Below are 18,217 nucleotides of genomic sequence, written 5' to 3'. Positions count from 1 at the left end.
TTTTTTCTTGCCTTTACTTTGTTCCCTCTTCTTTTATCCCTTAACTCATTACTCCTCTTCTTCTTCTTTATCCTTTTCTTTGCCGATCGTTGAGTATACTATCGAGTTTTAATGGCGTTGGTGGGGGGAAGGATGGGTGTTTTTGCTTGTCTGGTGTTTGTGCTGGTAGCCTGAACAAACGCTTTATGACCTGCAACTGGCTCCCTCTCTCTCTGACTGTGGAATGACTGCGATGGAGTGGATGATGATGCAGACGCGCAGGCCAAAGGGGGACGGGCGTAGTCAGTCTAGGGCAGATATATATTTGGTTCAAACTGTATGGGCGTGCTTTGCTGCTGTGAAGTGTGTGGCATTGCGTGAAATATGAGTGTTAAGTCTCGTGCAAGGCTTGTGATGCGTTTATTATGTATGTTCACAGAAATTGTAAAAGGTGAAAAGATATGAAGAGACACGTGTAGCAACAACGATTTGAAGGCCCCACCTGCACTGCCAAATCTGATCTATCCGTAGAGTTTCTAGGCTATAGACAGACCCTGATCCCATTTCCTCAGCGGCCTCTCTTCACTCCTCCGACCCGTCCTCCACGTGAGCCTGTCTTCTTCCCCTGGCCCCTCCGCCTCTCTTTGCACCGGTTGCAGGTGATACTCGCCGATTTCGCGGTCTGCCTCTCCCGGCGGAACTACCTCGTCCTCCTCTTGCAGGAGCAGGAGGAGGAGGAGACCACTCGCGCTCCAGACCCTCTAGGTCTCTGGGTATGTCAGCTTACCGGCCAGCCAGCACTAGAATTGGCTTGGGAGACTACGTACCGTCGGGCATATCCTCCCAGTCGTCGTCGTCGTCGTCTTCGCCATCGTCTCCGCCGTTCATTTCCATCCCCATCCCCATTCCCATACCAACATCTCCGAATCTATCACCGCCACCACCACCACCACCCATACCCATACCCATACCCACTCCGAGACCTCCTCCATCTACATTGTCCTCGATATCGGCAGGGAAACCAGAGCGGCCGCGACGTCCGGGGGCGAATCCGCTTGCTCCTCCTCCTCCTCCTCGTCCTCCGCCTGGTGGTGGTGGCCGGGCATGTCTCCTCCCTTCTGGTGCACCTCCTCCAGGCCCGCCTCGTGGAGGCATTCTTCCCATGGGCATGCCCATCCCCATACCGCCTCCGATTCCAGGAGGTGGTGCAGGTGGACCGCGGCGGCCAAATGGCGGCCTCATTCCCATGCCAGGCGGTGCGAAGGGACCGCCGCGAGGGCGACCTAATGGTGGTGGTTGTGGTCTGCTGCGTGGGAAATCGGGAGGTACCATCATGCGGTGTCTTGCACCGGCGCCGGTGTTGTTGGGGGGAGGAGGATACATGTGCATGTGGTGAAGGAAGTCCGGGGGAGAGGGGTCATAGATGTCGTCCATGCCTGCTCCTCCCGTGGGGAAGGAGGAGTACCCGGGTGGTGGTATGTGTGTGGGATAGCCATTTGCAAAACCAAATGGATATCCATGACCATGATCGACTGCGTAGCCATTACCTCCACCACCACCACCTCCACCCGCTCTCCCCATCCCCCCACCCCCAGCAACCGCCTCCCGAATCTCCCTCAACCCATCCCTGACCTCCCTCCTCACCTCGCCCAACTTCTCCTCCACGCCCACGGTGCCCTTCCTCCTGCCCTCGCGCGTAAAACACGCACTATGATCCCCGCAATCTTTCCCAAGGTCGTCGCGCAGCACGTATCGGATCTCGCCGCGCAGGGGGCCCGAACCGTCGTCCCGGTCTTCAAAGTAGACGACGCGGTGCCCTTTGCGGCATGTGCAGTTGGTGGTGCAGATGCAGGCGTCGAGGGAGGTGAGGGAGTGGTAGGGTTTCGTCGATTGGTGGGAGGTGTTGTTGTTGCCGCCGTCGTCGTCGCGGGAGATTGGAGCCCGCTTGTTGGTGCGGTTTCTGTCGTGTCCGTGGTCTGCACCTGCGGCGGGGACATATGGGCCGTGGCCTACACGGGCGACGCCACGGGGTGTTGGAGGGCGGTTGGTGGTGTAGTGCGGTGGTGGTGGTTGTGATTGTTGCTGTTGGGGGTAGTGGTTGGCGGGTGGAATCCCGCCTCCTAGTCCTGCTGCTCCTGGGTGTCCGGTTTGGTGTTGAGGGACGTATGCGTAGGCGTACGGGTTCGGTGCCGCTCCTGCTGCTCCTGCTCCTCCTGGTACTGTGCCTGGGTATGCTGCCCCTGCTCCTGTTGCGGGCACGCCATATGCCGGAACGCCTCCAGCTCCTACGCCCATTCCATCCATCCCTCCATCCATACCCATGGCCATCCCTCCCATGGCCGGATACGCCGCCGGCGCAGTCCAGGGTCTCTCCATCCCCATGCCTCCTGCCGCACCGTACGGCCCTCCCATGCCCACGCCCATACCCATCATCCCCCCAGGACGCCTCCCTATCTGTCTCCACCCAGGGACATGTCCCATATCCGTATCACTGACCACCGAACGGGCGTCTCTCCTTCCGACGCCCGTACCTCGTCTCGGAAACACCGGTCTCGGTCCCGAAGGCCGTCGGACGGGGAAGCTACCGCTATGCCTCCTTTTATGCGGAACCCTCTCGATCGACGGCTCTGATAGAATCGAACTGCCATACGTCGCCGTCGAGGTCGGCCCTGTCGTCGTGGTCGCCGTGTCTCCTTCCCAGTCTCGTTGCCCAGAATCAAAGTATGCGTATCCCTTCCCACCTCCCCCTCTCTTACTCTTCCCCTTATCCTGCCACTTATATCTCGGTTTCCGATTCCCCGGTACAGGCGTGTAGATGGGTATTCCGGTGTCGTAGTATTTCCTGTTCTTCTTACCCCTACCCCACTTTCCCGCTTGGTACGGCCCGTAGGATTTCGCAGAGTCGTGTAGGCCCGTGGGGAACTCCGGGGGCAGGAAGGCGAAGGTCGAGTTTGTGGGGAAAAGGACTTTGGAGCGGGGGCCGGAGATGGCGATGAAGGGGGGTGCGGGTGGGGTGGTGAGGGTGTTGCCCATAATATGTTTTTTCCCTTCTCTTTTGGTTCGGGGCTGGGGAGGAACGGGGAGAGCGGTGGGGAAGATGGAGGCAGTGAAGAAGGAAAAAGGGGTGATATTGTAGGAAAAGTAACCAAACCAAGAGCTTTCAAGAAAGACGAATCGCAATCAATCAAGAGCCTCGCTCCTCATCGGCCATCCTCATCAATACCAAACCAAGAAATCATAAACTCTTCAAACCCACTTCTACCTTGCGATGGATAGCCATGAGAAAGAGAGAAACAGAAGACAGAAAGAAAAGAGCACACTCTCAACAAAGCCATCACTCGCCTCGCCCACCGACAGCGCGCGCTTGCGTCAGCTGCGCAGCACGCGTGTTGTCGAGTTTGCTTGCGCCCGGTGCTAACGGTTGGACAGTGTTGATAATGGTACAACCCGAGGAGGAACATTGGGACGACAAACGTGTGGGTGATGGTGGGTGGACACATCATCTCTAAGGCTGCGCTGCGAAGGAGATGCAAACGCAAACAATGAGATCGGAGTGGTGGTCAAGCGTAGGAACGTGAGAAGAGCGAGGTTTAAGGCGGCCAGGGGTTATATGGAGGTTGAGTTCCGGGACTGGAGCGTTCGATCCCCCCAAGGTTGAGGAACGTTGCGGGGCACGTGATGGTTTGTACTTCATATCTACCTAGGCCATGTACCTGGTTGAGTTACTAAATGTCCGTCTTCAAGGGTAGATAGTAAACGAAGAAAATGTCGAAGTTGAAGCTGTTACCACTGAAGCAGTCAGCCAGGGAGAAACACGGTACGGAGTATATGGGAAACACTTACCTTCCACCTCCCTCAGTTCTTCGTCCCCAATACTTTACACATAACCCACCCAACCGTGCACATGGGCCAGCAGGAAAGCATCTTCTCATTCCAATCATTCCCACCATATTCAATACTATGCCTAATATCATACATCCGTTCCAGTCCGGAAACAAGCATAAAATCAATGATGCATGCCAACCCGACGCCACTGTGAAACCCTCCAAACCCACGGGGTATGCATGCATGCGTTCAGACGCCGAATAAATATGCCTCCAAAAAACTCCGAATGGGCGCCAAATCGACACAAGCTTAGGAAAGAAGAGTTTTTCCCTCCCCTTTCAATGAGAAAACCAGGGTATCCATACCGACGGCAAGGATAATCGTCTCACATCGTCTTCCTCGCGCGCTTGATCTTCCGCCCGGATAGCGTGGTAGTCACGACCTCAGTATCTGTATCAGAGCTCTCGTTCTCGCTCTCGCTCTCCATGGCTCTCTTCCTTTTTCCCCCGATAGTCTTCTTCACAACAAACTCTTGCTTCTCCTTTACACTTCCCCTCTTGTTATCTCTCGGAGTTGCCTTCTTCCTCTCCGCCCTCGGCGTCCACTCCTCCACCCCCGGCGTGCTCAACCCCGAAACCGCCCGACTCCAACTCCTCCTCTCCCCCACACTTTGCATGACCCTCGCGCGAACCTCCTTCTTCTTAATCTCCCTCTCTTCCTCAGGCCCCACAAACCGATGCACCGTCCTCGGATCCAGCACCCTCTCCTCCGTATCGCCCTTGCCCTCCTTATCCGTCTTCGGCCACGCATATCCGTACAGGATACTATGTCTTTCGCACCGCGGGCAATCCTTGCGTGTTTGCAAGAGACCGTCTCGTTGCACGAAGTAGGCGTCGCATGTCTGGCATTCTACCCATTTGCTGTACTTGGTCGAGAGGAGGGCGGGCGAATCGATGTAGTCGCCTGGTTTTCTCGGGTTTTCGATCATCTTGGCAGGGTCAAAGCTGGAGACGAGGAGATCGGTGGTGGCGATGGGAGTGCCGAGGCGGTTTAGGATGTCCGGATTTAGAGAAGCGCGGGAACGTGTGGTGCGCATTGTGAGCGGGGCTTTGGGCCGCTTGCGCTTGATGATTGTGCGTTTGATGTCGTCAAGCTCGTATTCCGAGGGGAGCTCGCTGAGTTCGGAGGAGGCGTCGGATGCGGCGTCGTCAGGGGATTCAGTGACAATGGTTTCGAGAGATGTTGTGATGGTTGTTTCTTCCGTCTTCACCGTGGCCACGCCATATGATGGCTTAACGATGACGGTAGTTTTAGCATCAAGGTCTGGAGGAGTAGTGTCGCCATCAAGGGAAGTGGCATCGGTAGAGATGGAGGACGGAGGAGACTCTGCGGCTGTGGAATTCTCAGGGGATATGCCTCTCGACGAATCCGTTTCATTAAGGGTGACGGCAAGAAGGTCAACACACTGTTGAGTGCGAATCTTTTGCGCTGCATCTGAACCAAGCTCATCGATGCCAGCAAGCGGTATATTGTCTTGGAGTGATGAGACGCTGTACATCTTCTTTAGAGTAGTTTCTCGTAGTGGCTTCGAAGTGCGCTGCGACCTGGGGGATTCCGTTGCGGGGCTAGACGGCCGGGATGCGGGACTGGGACTTTCGCTTTCAACCTTAATCTTCTTAGACACTGGGGTGGATGGTCGAGAGATGTCCTCCGCATAAGGTCCATCTGTAGACTCGAATTTCCGCTTCCTAGGATTCGGGGCAAGCAGGCCTTTCGCCGTTCTTGTGGCCGCAGCAGCCGCTGATGAATCTTCCCCACTCTCCTCCTCATCGTCTTCGTCGTCGGACTCTGCAATCGGCTTGAATGGCGCCCAGCCATTCGCGTTCCTCTTCTCACACGTCTGACAGAGACACTCCTCATTATCGTCTCCAAAATAATCCTCTCCATAGGACACGGTAATTTCATCCCCAACCTCAATCGGCTTCACCGCAACAATCTGCATCCCGTCGTACCCCTTGGTCGACAGCCGGGCATTTGCGTCGCAGTCGTGATTTGCGAATCTCGCAGGGCCTAGAAACAGGGATCGCGTCTTCTTCCTGCTAGAAATCACGAGGCTGAAGTCCTTGCGCGCCAGCTCCAGAGTCTTCTCTTGCTCTTCGGTCATCGCTACTTGCACGCCTGTGAGGTACTTGATCTCCTCTCGCGGCTTGATCTCCTTCCGCGCTGTAACCGATGCCTCATGTTCGGTGATTGTGTAGCGGTTCGTTGTAGTGACCTCAAAGGGGCAATCGGGTAAGTACATCTTCACGTAGCGTAGCAAATGGCGCGAAAACTGCTCCTTCTCTTTCTCAGTTCTCAGAGTGCCCACATACTTCTTCAGGCCCGGCAACTGAAGCAGCTGCTTCACGGCATGAGCGGGGTCCTTGTTGATGATGACCGTCTTGCGAATGATCTCGGAGATGTCGTCCTCGTGGAGGCCGCGAGAGGCGGAAAAGCGACCGCCTCGGTTCTTGCGGATGGTGGTCCAAAAGTGCACCTGCAGTCGCGCAAACGTTAGACGAGTGAATTGAGAGCCTAGGGAGAGCTGCTATGCAGTTCGGAATCGCGTTGCTTCTCACCTTGTCGACCAGCGCGTCAGTGATAACATCGTCGTAAGAAGCGAGCTGCTCCAGCGTCAACCCGCTCCTCGACTCCTGCGTTTTCGCAGGCATACTTGCAGGAGGTGCTTGTAACAGGCGTGCCAGCTGAACCCGAGGCGGAGGCAATCCTATGTTGGGATCCGGCTTGTTCACACAAGTCGGGTGTTAAAAAGGGGAGGTTGGGGTGACGTCGTTCACGAGGTCATGGGAATTTGGCTGTTCCTATATTGGGAAGGAACGAAGTCGCAGAATGGAGAGCAATAGAGCGCGCGCCGGACAATAGGACCACAGAGGAGTTGTGTAGGCAAAGGAGCGGCACCGCGCAACAGGCGGCTGGCAGGTAAAAGGGACCGCCTGGAGGCGTGCAGCAGAGCGTGAGACTCGAGGCTGGAAATGGGCCTTGTTGGTGACCCTGGTTTGTTCGCTGCGGCGAGTCGGGGTGCAGTGCAGGGGAACCGATCAATGCCGGGGTGCGGGTTGGCGCTGAACCAGAACCAGCGATCGATCTGATTTGCGCCCGGCAACTCCCGACTGGAAACGACTTCAACGACAGTCAAAGTTGATAGTTTATATTCACAGCATCACCGCAACCTTCGCAAGCAGGCACACACACGCACAGGCCGCGCCAGGAGAGAGTTGGGATTCTGGAGGGGCAGGAGACACAGTAATAGCAAAAAATGATTCAATTGAAGGTACGAAAAGCAAGCTCAAAGCAAGCTGTGCTGTGCGCAGCTTTGCTTGCTTCAACCACTCACTGACACAAGCAATCCAGTCCCTCATCAATTGCATCGACAACTCGGGCGCCGCCATAGTCGAGTGCATCAACGTGTTGCGGTCCAAGCGCCCTGCCAAAGTCGGTACGGAAACAATGGGGAAGGAAGGGAAAGGAACGAATGAAGGGCTAATGGCAAGACAGGCGATCGCATAGTAGTCGTCGTCCAGAAGCAGCGGAACTTTGGGCCCGAGACGGGAAACACCGTGTCGGTCAGCGCAGCAAACAAGGTCCGACGAGGCGATATAAGACATGCCGTGGTGGTGCGCACGGCGAAGAAGTGGCAGCGACCCGACGGGAGCGTGGTCAAGTTCGACGACAATGCCTGTGTATTGATCAACAAGGCCGGCGAGCCCATTGGCACAAGAGTCAGCGGCGTGGTTGCTGCCGAGCTGAAGAAGAAGCAGTGGTCCAAGATTCTCTCATTGGCCCCGATGCACGTATAAGCGGCATTCACGTATTGCATAGGGCGGAGTTCTAGGGACACAGGCGGCGGGCAAGACGCAGTCGGTTGAGATGTTTTGCTCTATAACCCATTTGTACATTATTTCAGGGTATCAATACCATTCCAAGACACCGATTTTGCACCAAAACACTGAAAACATCGACTCCGACCCATGCAGACACCTCAAAAATACCAGGACAGCCCATATATCCTCCATCCAAGTCCTGACCAAGCAGACTTATTGCCAGACGTTGCCGCAGTGGGTGCATACGTAGTAGAGTTTCTACAACAGAGTCAGGGAAAGTACCTAAGAGTGAATTAGGAGGATACTCACCATTCCCGTCTCGGCAGTACGCTGCTGAGACTGGAAGAAGACGGCTTCATTCTCGCCGCAGGACGGGCAAGGCTTATGAATCCGAGGCAACTAGATGCGAAGGGACAGTCAGCAAGCATGCCCGAGGAGGAGCAGAACAAGCGACATAACCCCCTGCAAGAGTGCTCATTTCTGTGGAGCAGGCTTGTTCTCCCCCGCCCCAGTTGCAGGTTGCACGTCAGGATCGCTTGCTTCGAGAGCTATGCCGGGCGCGGACCCTTCACCGCACTCGATGCAGACGATGTCCTGGCCGCACATGGTGCATAGGGGCGGGAGGTAGTCATAGTCGTCGGAGAGGGTGGTGCGGGACAGAGAACGAGTGAGACCAACCGTAGGATCTTGACCGACATCCTGGGTGATACCGGCTGTGTCTCCTACAGAGGAAGCGACATCGTGGCGCATGACGCAGGATGAAGAAGCGACTTCGGAGAAGCGGCAGCTTCGGCAGGCGAACAGAAGGCGGTTGTTGGCTTTGTCTTCGCGGGGGAACAGCAGGTTGGAGCTGGACACATGGTTAGCGGGGTCCCAGAAGCGGACAGGGAATAGGACTCACCATTCTGAGCAGAAACGGAAGAGGATCTTCTTGCTGTCGTCGCCCTTGGGCTGATCGTCTTGTTGACTTGCAGGAGAATCCATTGTGTGGGGATGTGCTGCTTTTACAGGATGTGACTGCTCGTTCTGAGTTTGGGCGCTGACCTCGGGAATCTGGAAGCGGTTGTAGAACAGTCTCTCTAAGTTCGTACGGAAAAGAGAGGTTGAACGGACTAATCGAATGGTAAGAGCTATTCGCGAAGAAGTGAAGCAACTTCTGAATAATGAGGTGCAACAAGTGGAAGTAAAGGTTGAGGTCGGAGCGTCGAGATGGTTACTGCACCACTAGTGCCGCTTTGGTCATTTGTTACATTTGAGTCATCAACATGACAGGCCAGACGATTGGTCACCCGGTCGTTCGTGCGCTTCCATGGAAACGGCGGCTTTTGAGGTTCGCGAGGGATAATAAACGATCATCAGCCCCGCGGCTTCAAGCTCTCGGCCCCCAGTGCCGTGTGCCCTGTCCGCGTGCGACTTGGATCGACTCTTCCCACTCCCAAATAAAGGTCATAGGCTTCTCTCCCTTCCCCTGGGCACCCTTCACAGGACTTGTTGCATTGACACGTAGTCACAACGCTGTTCATAGCTATACCGTAGTCCGACAGCATGGTAAGCCCCACGGCCCCGGGACCAGGCGCAGCACAAAGTCGGCGCATCGCAGTCAGTCATGGCAGGTTGACTCACGCAGCGTAGGCATCATCGACGACAGCGACAGGACTGCCCGAGGGCTGGGAGGTTCGCATATCGAACAGCAAGAATCTCCCGTACTATTTCCATGCGGCAACCAAGGACTCGCGATGGGAGCCGCCCGCAGGCACGGACAATGAGCAGCTGAAGAAGTACATGGGGCAGTACCACAGCAGCACCAAGGGCATCTCGAATGTGAATCGGCCCAGTGCCAGCGAGAACAAGATACGAGCAGCCCATCTGCTGGTGAAGCACAACGAGAGCCGTCGGCCTGCGAGCTGGCGAGAGGCGCGCATCACGCGGACGCGAGCCGAGGCGCAGAGGATACTGGAAGGATATCAGGAACAGATCAAGAGCGGTGCAAAGACGTTGGCGGAGCTGGCGACCACCGAGTCGGATTGCAGCAGCGCTCGGAAAGGCGGAGACTTGTATGGAAGCTATGTCTGGGTTTTGCTGTGCGGGAAGACGGCTGACGTGCATCCAACAGGGGCTACTTCGGACGGGGAGATATGCAGAAGGAATTCGAGGTAGCGGCCTTTGCCTTGCAACCTGGGGAGATAAGCGGCATTGTCACGACCGACTCGGGGCTCCATTTGATCCAGAGGTAACAATTGCCGCTTTCCAGAGTTAATTATTTTCCTGCTGGCGATGCTGATGCGATGTCCAGGTTGGAGTAGGGGGCCATTGCATCATTGCTGCACCTGTGCAGTGTATGGCGTTGGGAGTGAGGGATAACCGTGACAGGATCATGACCATGTCTTTGTATATGAGCCAGTTAAAACGCTGACCCGGGGGTCTGATGGGCCAGAATGAGGCATATTCACTGGGGCAGTGGACCGGTCCAGACTACAAGTACACATGTGGTTTGGGTTGGGCAATATTGGGCGGGGTGCTGGCATGGGCAAGCATTGGCGCGATTGATGGGGGTACGCTGCAAGGACTGTGTATTCACAGTAGGAAAGTTTACTTTTCTAAGAAGCCTAGAAAAATCACAGAGCGGGAACCGAGTACCAAGAAAGTGCGGGAACATTCCACGACTGTGTTACTGTACATGGTACGATCTGCGGAGCGATCTCAGTCTTTCCTGCAAGTCCGCTTTTTTGCTAATTTTACCAACACAGCTGGATCTTCCAAAGGACTCACGATAATACTTAAACTGGTATACTGTGTCCTGTGGCACACCATCCCGCCTGGGCAGTTAGGGAAGATGGGGCCCTGGGGTTCTTTGAGGAGTTGCACAGTCAAAGGGCCTTGGCGCCGTGACAGCAATGGTACGTCATACGTCATCCCGTAGGGTGCGGCACCGACACAGCGACTCCACTGAATCAACAAAGACCAAGGTGGGCCGCCCCCAGCGCTTCGATCGGTCGATTCAATGTCCGGTCCTCAATGGCTGGGCGTCGTTCGTAAGGCCTGAGGGGGGCTTTCGTTGTCTTGATTGATTAAAAGAAACAACACAGCCCGGGCCCGCCATGGACTATTCGCAACTACTGGTTTTGGCAACGTCTTTTCCACCCTTTCCGCAACCTTCTGTGGCCTCTTCCATATATGGCCGCCCTTCCCCAGACTCCGACCTTCAGATCCACGCTCGGTCCGCAGCGCTAGGAGAGTGACTCTTGCGAATTGTTTCATATTATTGTTGTTTCTGAGTTCTATTCTCGCATCCCTCGTGGCCATCTGCTTCGCTGTTCGCAGTTGGGCTCCTGGTGCAATTCGACAACCCAACCGCCTCTACACCTCCACTCCCAGACACCAATCAATTGTGCACGCTCGGCCTCCCATTCAGTGCCTTTACGACCTCCCTTCCATTGCTCACCTTTTCCCCATTCTCGTCATTCGAGCGTGTTGCACATCCAGCGTTCTTTAACACTCCGCCGCTCCTTCCTTTCACTGCAACAGGAAGGCTGCTGGGAAATTGCCTCGTCTTAACAACCAACGACCAGTGATTGGTATGTGCTTTCACTTATTTCACTTATAAACCCTTCTCCCATCCCCGCCTTTTACTCTTTCCGTCTCCACGCTTGCCAAGTCTCCATCCTCCGACCTCGACTGGTCATTCCCATTTGTGATTTCGTGATATCTATCCCCTCTTCACTCTTTCAACCAACCGTCTCTCCATTGGCTCCTTCGTCTCTGAAGGCCTGACGCTCTCCTGCGTCTCCACACCCTCTACTCACACGGGCACCTCAGGACCACAATCATCACGTCACCATGGCTGCCCCGATTTCTCCTTCCATGGGGCCCATCCACCAGCCAGCCTCCCCTCATCCCGGTCGGTCACGCAAACTCTCCATGCGCAAGAGCTTTGTTTCAACCCCACTACCCCCGGGTCTCGAGTCACCACGTATGCCTTTGCCTCCTCAGGACACTGAGACGTTTCGCTACGACCCCGCCTTCCTTCCCCGATGGACTCCCGACCATGCTCTCTGGATCCGTCTTCCCGACGAGCTACGGAGTGCGCTCACCAAGTTGCAGCGTGCCGGTGCTGCCGTACTGACTGGTAAGCTGCCCTTGCCCGTTCTTGAATGTGTCCGTAGAACACGTTTATTAAACGAGACCCAGACTATGAAAGATTGGAATCTCTGAGCGGAGAAATCGGTTTTGGATCGGACAGTCCTGAAGATGAAATGATGCTCCAGCTTGAGGACAGTGTGTCCAGCTTCTCCAGTTTCGATCGTGTCTCGCGGCCCCCTCTCCGTTCCGACTCAAGCGCATCTTCCTCTGCAACCTTCTCTGTCAGATCCTCGCGGTCGCCCTCGCCTCCCACGTCCCTGTCTCAAACCACATCGTCGCTCTCTCCGAGCTGCCTGACCCCGTCCGAAATCTCGTGCCCGCCCGTCCTGGCCCGTGGCCTTCCTCGGGAACGGTCTTTCTCGACGCCCCAGGATCCCCAAAACGCCAAATACGTTGCCGAGCTTTCTCACATTCGCACCATTTCAATTCCGCGTCTCCGTCACGCAGCGCGTCAGGTGGATGGAGTCTTGACAACCATCCGCACCGACGGCGGTTTGGAATCCGACGACCTGAACGACTTTGAGAACTGGTGGGCCGAGAAGCATTACGCAATCACCAGCCTCGAGGATAAGACGAAGCGCCTGTGCGCAGCCGCGAACGTCCCTTCTAGTGGCGTGGGATGGACTGCGCCGTGACTGGCAGACCTTCAAACGAACCAATTGCCCCGCGGTTCCGCCTTGTCGTCTGCAATCCGTTGCGTTGAGGGGCGTTGGTATCGACTTCTCAAAAGGTCAATTGTATGAGGTCGTTTATGACGGAGGCCGTTTCGGCGAAGACTGCCTCTTTTTCTCTTCGGTTTCAGTGGTTACTAAAGGCGTTCAGGTGTGTGTACGGCCGGTGTTACCATAGTGTATGGAATCTTCTCTCAAGCGGCGATGGGGCATACAGGGTTTTCTTTCTTTCGTCCCATTCATTGCCAATCTCCTTAGGGAGCAGGCGTTAACGGTCGTCTCACACAAGTCCTTTCTGGTCAATTAGAGAGGAGGCTTGGCTGCGCCCTGCAAATATCAAAGCAGTCATAGCGTGTAGTGTTTAGGGAGGAGGGACTGTATACTGGACTACTCGGTGGATTGGTAATGAAGCAACGATAACTACGCGGTCCGTGGTGGCAGTAGCGTATGAGCTGAAATTCTCCTTTGTCTCTCCCCTTCAACTCCTTGTATTAATCCCAATGGCATACAGACAGTAATCGATGAGCTTCCCTTGCGGAAATGTGAAGTGAAGTTCAAGTCACGTCGTGCAAGCCTTATGCAAGCAGGCGCATAACCGGAGGGGTGTCCCTACTTCTAGTACACCGTATTCGACGCCTGATCCAATCATTAGAAGCCACTTGCGAGTCCGTCTACGCACTGTAAGACTTGTCTTTGCTCGCCCTGATTATCCCTTTCACTCCCAAGCCGGTGAATCTCGCCCGGGCGGATCCTCGGCGGTTAGATGTCCGCGCAGGATAGGAAGTCGCAACTCGGCGTCCGACTGCCCGTTATGGCTACCACCAGTTGGCGACAAGACAAACGACCCGACATTCGTGTTCCAAGATTCCCTCACCTCCCCTTGCGGCTTCTCATTTGCAACCACTTTGATTGCGTCGCATGATGTCGACAGACAGCTCGACAGTGACGCGCCATGGAGGCGAGGTCATTCTTCAAGACTTGGCCGTTCGATGACATATTCCCCCTGGAGTTTGGACGCAAATCCATCTGCGAGACCGCCAACGAGGCAAGAGAGGGCGGTCCGTAAAATGCTAACTATCCCACTCATTCGCGTCTTAACCCCTATACTGATGCCCGCATAGTGAGCAACATACACCTGTGGCGAAAGTACCCTCTCACCTTCCACGATGTTGGACTTATCCTGTGTGCCTCTTTCACGGCGCTGGCCCTGGGTTTGTCTGTCTACTTGATCTGGCGGCATGCATCGCACTTCCTGAAAAGACAGGAACAGAAGTGGTATGTACCGCCCGTCGACTGATTTAAAACCCGCTTATACCGCGGGTCCTAAAGCATCATCCGAATTCTCCTCATGGTACCAATCTATGCCGTCGTCTCCTTTCTCTCGTACCTCGCCTACCATGGTGCCGTATACTTTGAGCTTGCCCGAGACTGCTACGAACCCGTTACCATTGCAAGCTTCTTCTCGCTCTTGTGCCACTACGTCGCTCCAACCTTGCATGAGCAGAAGGACTATTTCCGTAATATCGAACCGAAGAATTGGATTCCGCCCTTGTGCTGGTTGCAACGACTCGCCGGAGGACAGGACAAGGGCTGGTTGAGAAGAGCGCGAAGCGGACTGACATGGTTTAATGTAAGGCGACTTGACTTTAACCCTCAATACTTTGTCCGCGCTGACTTGTAACGGATCATATGGGTCGCCGTATTCCAGTATTGCATTGTACGCCCCATCTTCACGCTGATAGCCGCCGTTGCGCAATACTACGGACGCTATTGCCACAGCTCCAAGGACCCACGATTCGCATACGTGTGGGTCCTGGGCTTCGAGGCTACCTCCCTTACCGTCGCCATGTACTGCCTGATGCAGTTCTACATACAGCTGAAGCAAGACATCGCCGTGCACCGTCCAGGCCTGAAATTCATGTGCATCAAGCTCGTTCTCTTCTTCTGCTTCTGGCAGACCCACGTCATCGCGCTCCTAACGGCTAAGGACGGTCCCATTAAACCAGCAAAGCAGTGGATCAGCGGTCCGGACCTGCGCGTCGGCCTGCCTTCGCTGCTCGTATGCGCGGAAATGGCTGCATTTGCGCTTCTCCATATCTTCACATTCGATTGGCAGCCTTACAATTTGAATGGGAAAGGGTTGCTGGAAGGGACGACGGAGGACCAGCCCGGAGTGTATGCCTGCGGTCCTCTCTGCGCCATCTTGATAGCTGCGAATCCATGGGATATAATGAAAGGGTTTGGCCGCGGGATACGCTGGTTGGTTCTAGGCGTGCGGCGGCGGAAGAGAGATCATTCGTATCATGGAGTCCAGCAGTCCACGCTGGCGGAGAGAAGACTCGCTGCACTCTCTACCTCGTATGGCGTGGAGGTGCGGTTTGGCCAAACCAGCTGGTACGATGGAAATGCGCGGACTTTACGGCGGTTCTCGGAGCACATCTCCACCGGAGTCGAGGTGACGGAGTGGAGAGGGTTGAGGGGGCCAACTCGACGGCGTCGCGCGGTCGCCAAGACGATCTAAGCTGCCACACCTAGGTGAGGATCGATTGAGGAGATAGAAGTAGTCGGAAATAAAAGGTATCTCGTCCGGCCGAAGATTCAGACCGTAACTCTGGCGTTGCATTTCCCTTGAGACTCCTTTGAGAAGGCCAAGTCGTGCTATTATCGTCTCTCTCTTCATCAGGATGTCGCAGTATCCGCAGCATTAACGGTTTAGTCAATAGATTTACTAGTTTATAACTCTTGATTTTGATTCAGCTAACATCAAATCGGATACATCCAATCCGAGCGCAAGTCCGATGGTCTAGTGGTATGACGTTCGCTTCACACGCGAAAGGTCCTGGGTTCGATCCCCTGTCGGACTATCTTTTTACGTTTTTTCCCTTGTTCTTTTTGCCGGGACGTGCTCAAGTGCCGCTCTTGTTTCTTTCTCTTTTGCTCTCTGGGATGTGCTACGTACCTCGGCCAAGGGGAGGATGTAGGTTCCGGGAGATTGAATTTTGGTGACGGAAATGTTGCGAGACGAAGTTTCACTTTATTCTTTGGCTAATAGGAGCGCCGGGTACGAGGGATTGCCGTACGCTTTTCTCGAAACAGATCCAGTTTAAAGGCAGTAGAGCACAGGAAGACGTGGTAATACTTTACTTTCTTTCTTTCTGCTTGGGGTTTTATAGTTTTTCCTTGGGACGGTGTTGTTTAAGACGATCGCCGAGTACGGGGAACTGTTGTCAATTTGCGGATCGGATATATCGAAAAGAGAGATGGATGAGCGGCGTTTGTTTACGTGATGGATATGGTATATACTTATATATTTCCGGCGACATGAGACTGGAAGGGGGGACCCTTCAGATTCCGCAATTACAATCCCGCACGCCACGATACTGTGGTACATCCCCTTACCCATTCATCGAGAAGGAAAAAAACAGGAAAATACAAGCCTGAAACAATATATCCCAAATATCTAAGGGAGGGAAGTAACGAACGCAGCAGTCATGCTCTCCTCATTTCTCATCCTTACTCCTGTGACACCACAACCGTCTCCCACCTCCCCATATCCATACTCAATTCCTAGCACTCACTTAGGCTCCTTAAATCCCCGTCCTCCATTCCCCGACCCCCTCGGCTGGTCGCGGGATCCGCAGACCCTGCAGTGCGGGACGGTTGGCGGGTGTGGCGGCGGCAGCAGGGACGGGTGCGACGAAAGGGATTGTGTTTGCGGGGCCGGCGGGTTGGGGAGGGCTGAACTGTTGGGTTGGAGGTGCTGGTGCTGCGGGTTGAGGGGGTTTGAATGTTTGGGTTGGGGCTGGTGGTGCTGGAGGAGGAGGAGGAGGGGGAGGAGGAAGGGGGGAAGGAATTGCGGGCTCAGGGGGTTTGAACTGTTGGGGTGGTGGTTGAGGTGGTGATGGGGCTGGGGCTGGGGGAGGGGAAGGCGGAGACGGAGGGGGGCGTGCTGGTGGTGTAACTGTTGGAGGAGGGACTGCAGGTGAGGGAGTTATTAGTGGTGGCAGGGGAGAAGATGGAGGAAATGCTGGCCGCGAGGGAGACGATTGACTGGATATTGTGAAAGGCCTTGTCGAATCGTTAGCAGGAATAAGTGGTGCCTGATCTTGACGTCCGCCGATTGTCACTGGTGGAGGTGAAGGGCAGGCGTGACTGGAAGTGAATGTGCTTGTAGCTACGGTCGTCGTCTGGCCCTCTCCCATCACCGCTATGGTGATGCACTCGGTCTGTGTCACAACATGCGTCGTCCTCGTCGTCGCACTGGCTGGGTCAGCTTTCGGTGTAGCGGAGGGGGTATGGGAACTAGGTTTCGGGGTGGCCGGTCTGTTCGTCGCGGGATTGGAAGAGGCCGGCGCTTTACTGGCGCTCGGCAGGGTGATCAAAGTACTAGGAACGGGCTCACCATTGTCAGCGGTGCCAGGACAACTGAAGTCAATGCGTGGGAGCCGCGTATTAACGTCGATGACACCCCAGTCATAGTCGACTTCGTGGTACGTGTCGCGCTCCAGCTCGAACCACCACACGTTGTGCTTGCCAAACAGAGAGCAGCCGACTTCACGCCAGTATGTCTGCATGTTCTCGAGGTTGGCGTCGGCTCTGGTGGAAGGGCCACTGACAGGCCATCCTGTCTCTGCGATCCAAGCCGGCTTACCACCAGCCTTCTCTTGAACCAGGTTCATCGTGCCTTGAAAACTCCCAAGGGCATTCTCGATCGTGTCTTTGTTCCAGTAAGGGTACGCGGTGAAGCCGACGAAGTCGACGCCTTCGTTCAACGTGAAGGCGCCGATATCGACATGCCCGATGGGCTTGTCTTTCAACAGGTCGGCGTAAAAAGCCCTCGATATGTGATCCCGTACGAGCGTGATGTTACTCTTTACATCGTCGGGAGAAGCCGCGTTAGCACAGGGCTTGCCACTGTTGTTATCTCGGCATTGCCCTGAGCCACGGAAGATGTCCTCGCTGCCAACCGAGATGCCGACAACTAGATTTGCGAGGTCTTCTCCATACTGTTCGAAGGCTTTGTCGATCGCCGAAAGCTCCCTGGGCGTGCTCTCGGCGCCGATCCAGATGCCCATGAGGAGGGTTGTGCCAGTGTCGATGGCGGCTTTGAAAGCCGAAGAGGGTTCGTTGGTGGTTCCCCACTGCAATGAGGAGAACAGACGGGCACTGTTGAAGGTCACGCCGGCTCCTTTGATGGCTTTTGCAGACTCGAAACCGCGTTTGAAGTCGTCGTACGTCTTTGGTGTGTTGGAGTCCCAGTGGGAGCCGTAGCAGAAGCCGCTGTGGACCTCTGCAGCAGCGGAAAGACTGCCGGTAAGGAGTAGGGAATAGTGCATGTAATGCATTGCAAATGAGAGAAAACTGTTAGTGAGAGTAGTTTACCTGCGACTTGGAAAGGGGAGGTATATAGGGTACGAAAAAGGGCAGAAGAGAAAAGAGGGGTCTGCGTGACTTCGGAAAGACAGAAAGTACACAATTGAGGAGAAGATAAGAGGAAGATGTAGTCACTGCAGGGCTTTCCATTCTGGTTGGCTGTGACATCTTGCTTGTGAGTAACTCAGGAAAGGGGAATACTCAGGTACTCCAGTGACTTCAGGGGTTGTGATTCACTGATTCCTACAAGCGCTTCATCCCTGTGTCAAGGCCAACAGGGAAGTGGTGAAGCTGTCGCCGTGACGGCATAGTTGTGTGTGTAGTGCAGAGGTACAACTGCAGACCACA

At 55.0% G+C, this 18,217-nt stretch overlaps 11 protein-coding genes and 1 non-coding gene across 12 annotated transcripts; 7 read left to right on the top strand and 5 right to left on the bottom strand.

Moving 5' to 3' along the window:
* Nucleotides 1-374: 374 nt before the first annotated feature.
* On the bottom strand, nucleotides 375-3,096 carry EI97DRAFT_307966 (uncharacterized protein). Its single transcript, XM_033794583.1, has one exon. It carries the CDS (start codon nucleotides 3,010-3,012, stop codon nucleotides 799-801), a length of 2,214 nt encoding a protein of 737 aa, XP_033654600.1. The 5' UTR covers nucleotides 3,013-3,096; the 3' UTR covers nucleotides 375-798.
* Nucleotides 3,096-3,613, bottom strand: EI97DRAFT_307934 (uncharacterized protein). Its single transcript, XM_033794582.1, has one exon. It carries the CDS (start codon nucleotides 3,480-3,482, stop codon nucleotides 3,180-3,182), a length of 303 nt encoding a protein of 100 aa, XP_033654599.1. The 5' UTR covers nucleotides 3,483-3,613; the 3' UTR covers nucleotides 3,096-3,179.
* Nucleotides 3,614-4,129, top strand: EI97DRAFT_307968 (uncharacterized protein). Its single transcript, XM_033794584.1, has one exon. The coding sequence runs from the start codon at nucleotides 3,745-3,747 to the stop codon at nucleotides 4,066-4,068; it is 324 nt and encodes a 107-aa protein (XP_033654598.1). The 5' UTR covers nucleotides 3,614-3,744; the 3' UTR covers nucleotides 4,069-4,129.
* Nucleotides 4,130-4,189: 60 nt separating this feature from the next.
* On the bottom strand, nucleotides 4,190-6,515 carry EI97DRAFT_457789 (uncharacterized protein; the record flags this gene model as incomplete). The annotated part of the gene is made up of 2 exons (XM_033800849.1): nucleotides 4,190-6,340; nucleotides 6,423-6,515. The coding sequence occupies 2 exons, from the start codon at nucleotides 6,513-6,515 to the stop codon at nucleotides 4,190-4,192; spliced, it is 2,244 nt and encodes a 747-aa protein (XP_033654597.1).
* Nucleotides 6,516-6,974: 459 nt separating this feature from the next.
* Nucleotides 6,975-7,795, top strand: EI97DRAFT_432669 (mitochondrial ribosomal protein-like protein L14). Its single transcript, XM_033798215.1, has 3 exons — nucleotides 6,975-7,135; nucleotides 7,216-7,300; nucleotides 7,360-7,795. Exons 1-3 carry the CDS (start codon nucleotides 7,121-7,123, stop codon nucleotides 7,659-7,661), a joined length of 402 nt encoding a protein of 133 aa, XP_033654596.1. The 5' UTR covers nucleotides 6,975-7,120; the 3' UTR covers nucleotides 7,662-7,795.
* Nucleotides 7,796-7,894: 99 nt separating this feature from the next.
* On the bottom strand, nucleotides 7,895-8,809 carry EI97DRAFT_307821 (uncharacterized protein). Its single transcript, XM_033794579.1, has 3 exons — nucleotides 8,587-8,809; nucleotides 7,995-8,535; nucleotides 7,895-7,943 (listed from the first exon to the last, which is right to left on the bottom strand). Exons 1-2 carry the CDS (start codon nucleotides 8,667-8,669, stop codon nucleotides 8,160-8,162), a joined length of 459 nt encoding a protein of 152 aa, XP_033654595.1. The 5' UTR covers nucleotides 8,670-8,809; the 3' UTR covers nucleotides 7,895-7,943; nucleotides 7,995-8,159.
* Nucleotides 8,810-9,143: 334 nt separating this feature from the next.
* EI97DRAFT_432667 (uncharacterized protein) lies at nucleotides 9,144-10,085 on the top strand. The gene is made up of 3 exons (XM_033798214.1): nucleotides 9,144-9,233; nucleotides 9,318-9,915; nucleotides 9,979-10,085. The coding sequence occupies exons 1-2, from the start codon at nucleotides 9,231-9,233 to the stop codon at nucleotides 9,840-9,842; spliced, it is 528 nt and encodes a 175-aa protein (XP_033654594.1). The 5' UTR covers nucleotides 9,144-9,230; the 3' UTR covers nucleotides 9,843-9,915; nucleotides 9,979-10,085.
* Nucleotides 10,008-10,651, top strand: EI97DRAFT_307783 (uncharacterized protein). Its single transcript, XM_033794578.1, has one exon. It carries the CDS (start codon nucleotides 10,111-10,113, stop codon nucleotides 10,603-10,605), a length of 495 nt encoding a protein of 164 aa, XP_033654593.1. The 5' UTR covers nucleotides 10,008-10,110; the 3' UTR covers nucleotides 10,606-10,651.
* A 484-nt stretch (nucleotides 10,652-11,135) lies between these two features.
* On the top strand, nucleotides 11,136-12,688 carry EI97DRAFT_307874 (uncharacterized protein). The gene is made up of 3 exons (XM_033794581.1): nucleotides 11,136-11,260; nucleotides 11,502-11,811; nucleotides 11,874-12,688. Exons 2-3 carry the CDS (start codon nucleotides 11,523-11,525, stop codon nucleotides 12,458-12,460), a joined length of 876 nt encoding a protein of 291 aa, XP_033654592.1. The 5' UTR covers nucleotides 11,136-11,260; nucleotides 11,502-11,522; the 3' UTR covers nucleotides 12,461-12,688.
* Nucleotides 12,689-13,227: 539 nt separating this feature from the next.
* EI97DRAFT_432664 (DUF300-domain-containing protein) lies at nucleotides 13,228-15,067 on the top strand. The gene is made up of 4 exons (XM_033798213.1): nucleotides 13,228-13,554; nucleotides 13,618-13,771; nucleotides 13,826-14,126; nucleotides 14,181-15,067. Exons 1-4 carry the CDS (start codon nucleotides 13,449-13,451, stop codon nucleotides 15,015-15,017), a joined length of 1,398 nt encoding a protein of 465 aa, XP_033654591.1. The 5' UTR covers nucleotides 13,228-13,448; the 3' UTR covers nucleotides 15,018-15,067.
* A 221-nt stretch (nucleotides 15,068-15,288) lies between these two features.
* EI97DRAFT_t51 lies at nucleotides 15,289-15,360 on the top strand. Its single transcript has one exon. It is a non-coding gene; the product is annotated as a tRNA-Val (tRNA).
* A 450-nt stretch (nucleotides 15,361-15,810) lies between these two features.
* Nucleotides 15,811-17,841, bottom strand: EI97DRAFT_417041 (glycoside hydrolase; the record flags this gene model as incomplete). The annotated part of the gene is made up of 2 exons (XM_033796911.1): nucleotides 15,811-16,457; nucleotides 16,884-17,841. 2 exons carry the CDS (start codon nucleotides 17,839-17,841, stop codon nucleotides 16,084-16,086), a joined length of 1,332 nt encoding a protein of 443 aa, XP_033654590.1. The 3' UTR covers nucleotides 15,811-16,083.
* Nucleotides 17,842-18,217: the final 376 nt, after the last annotated feature.

Source organism: Westerdykella ornata (genome assembly GCF_010094085.1).
Source record: "Westerdykella ornata strain CBS 379.55 unplaced genomic scaffold EI97scaffold_8, whole genome shotgun sequence".
Classification (NCBI taxonomy): Eukaryota; Fungi; Ascomycota; class Dothideomycetes; order Pleosporales; family Sporormiaceae; genus Westerdykella; species Westerdykella ornata.
Note: the sequence above shows the minus strand (reverse complement) of the source record. Positions and strands in the feature narration are given on the sequence as shown.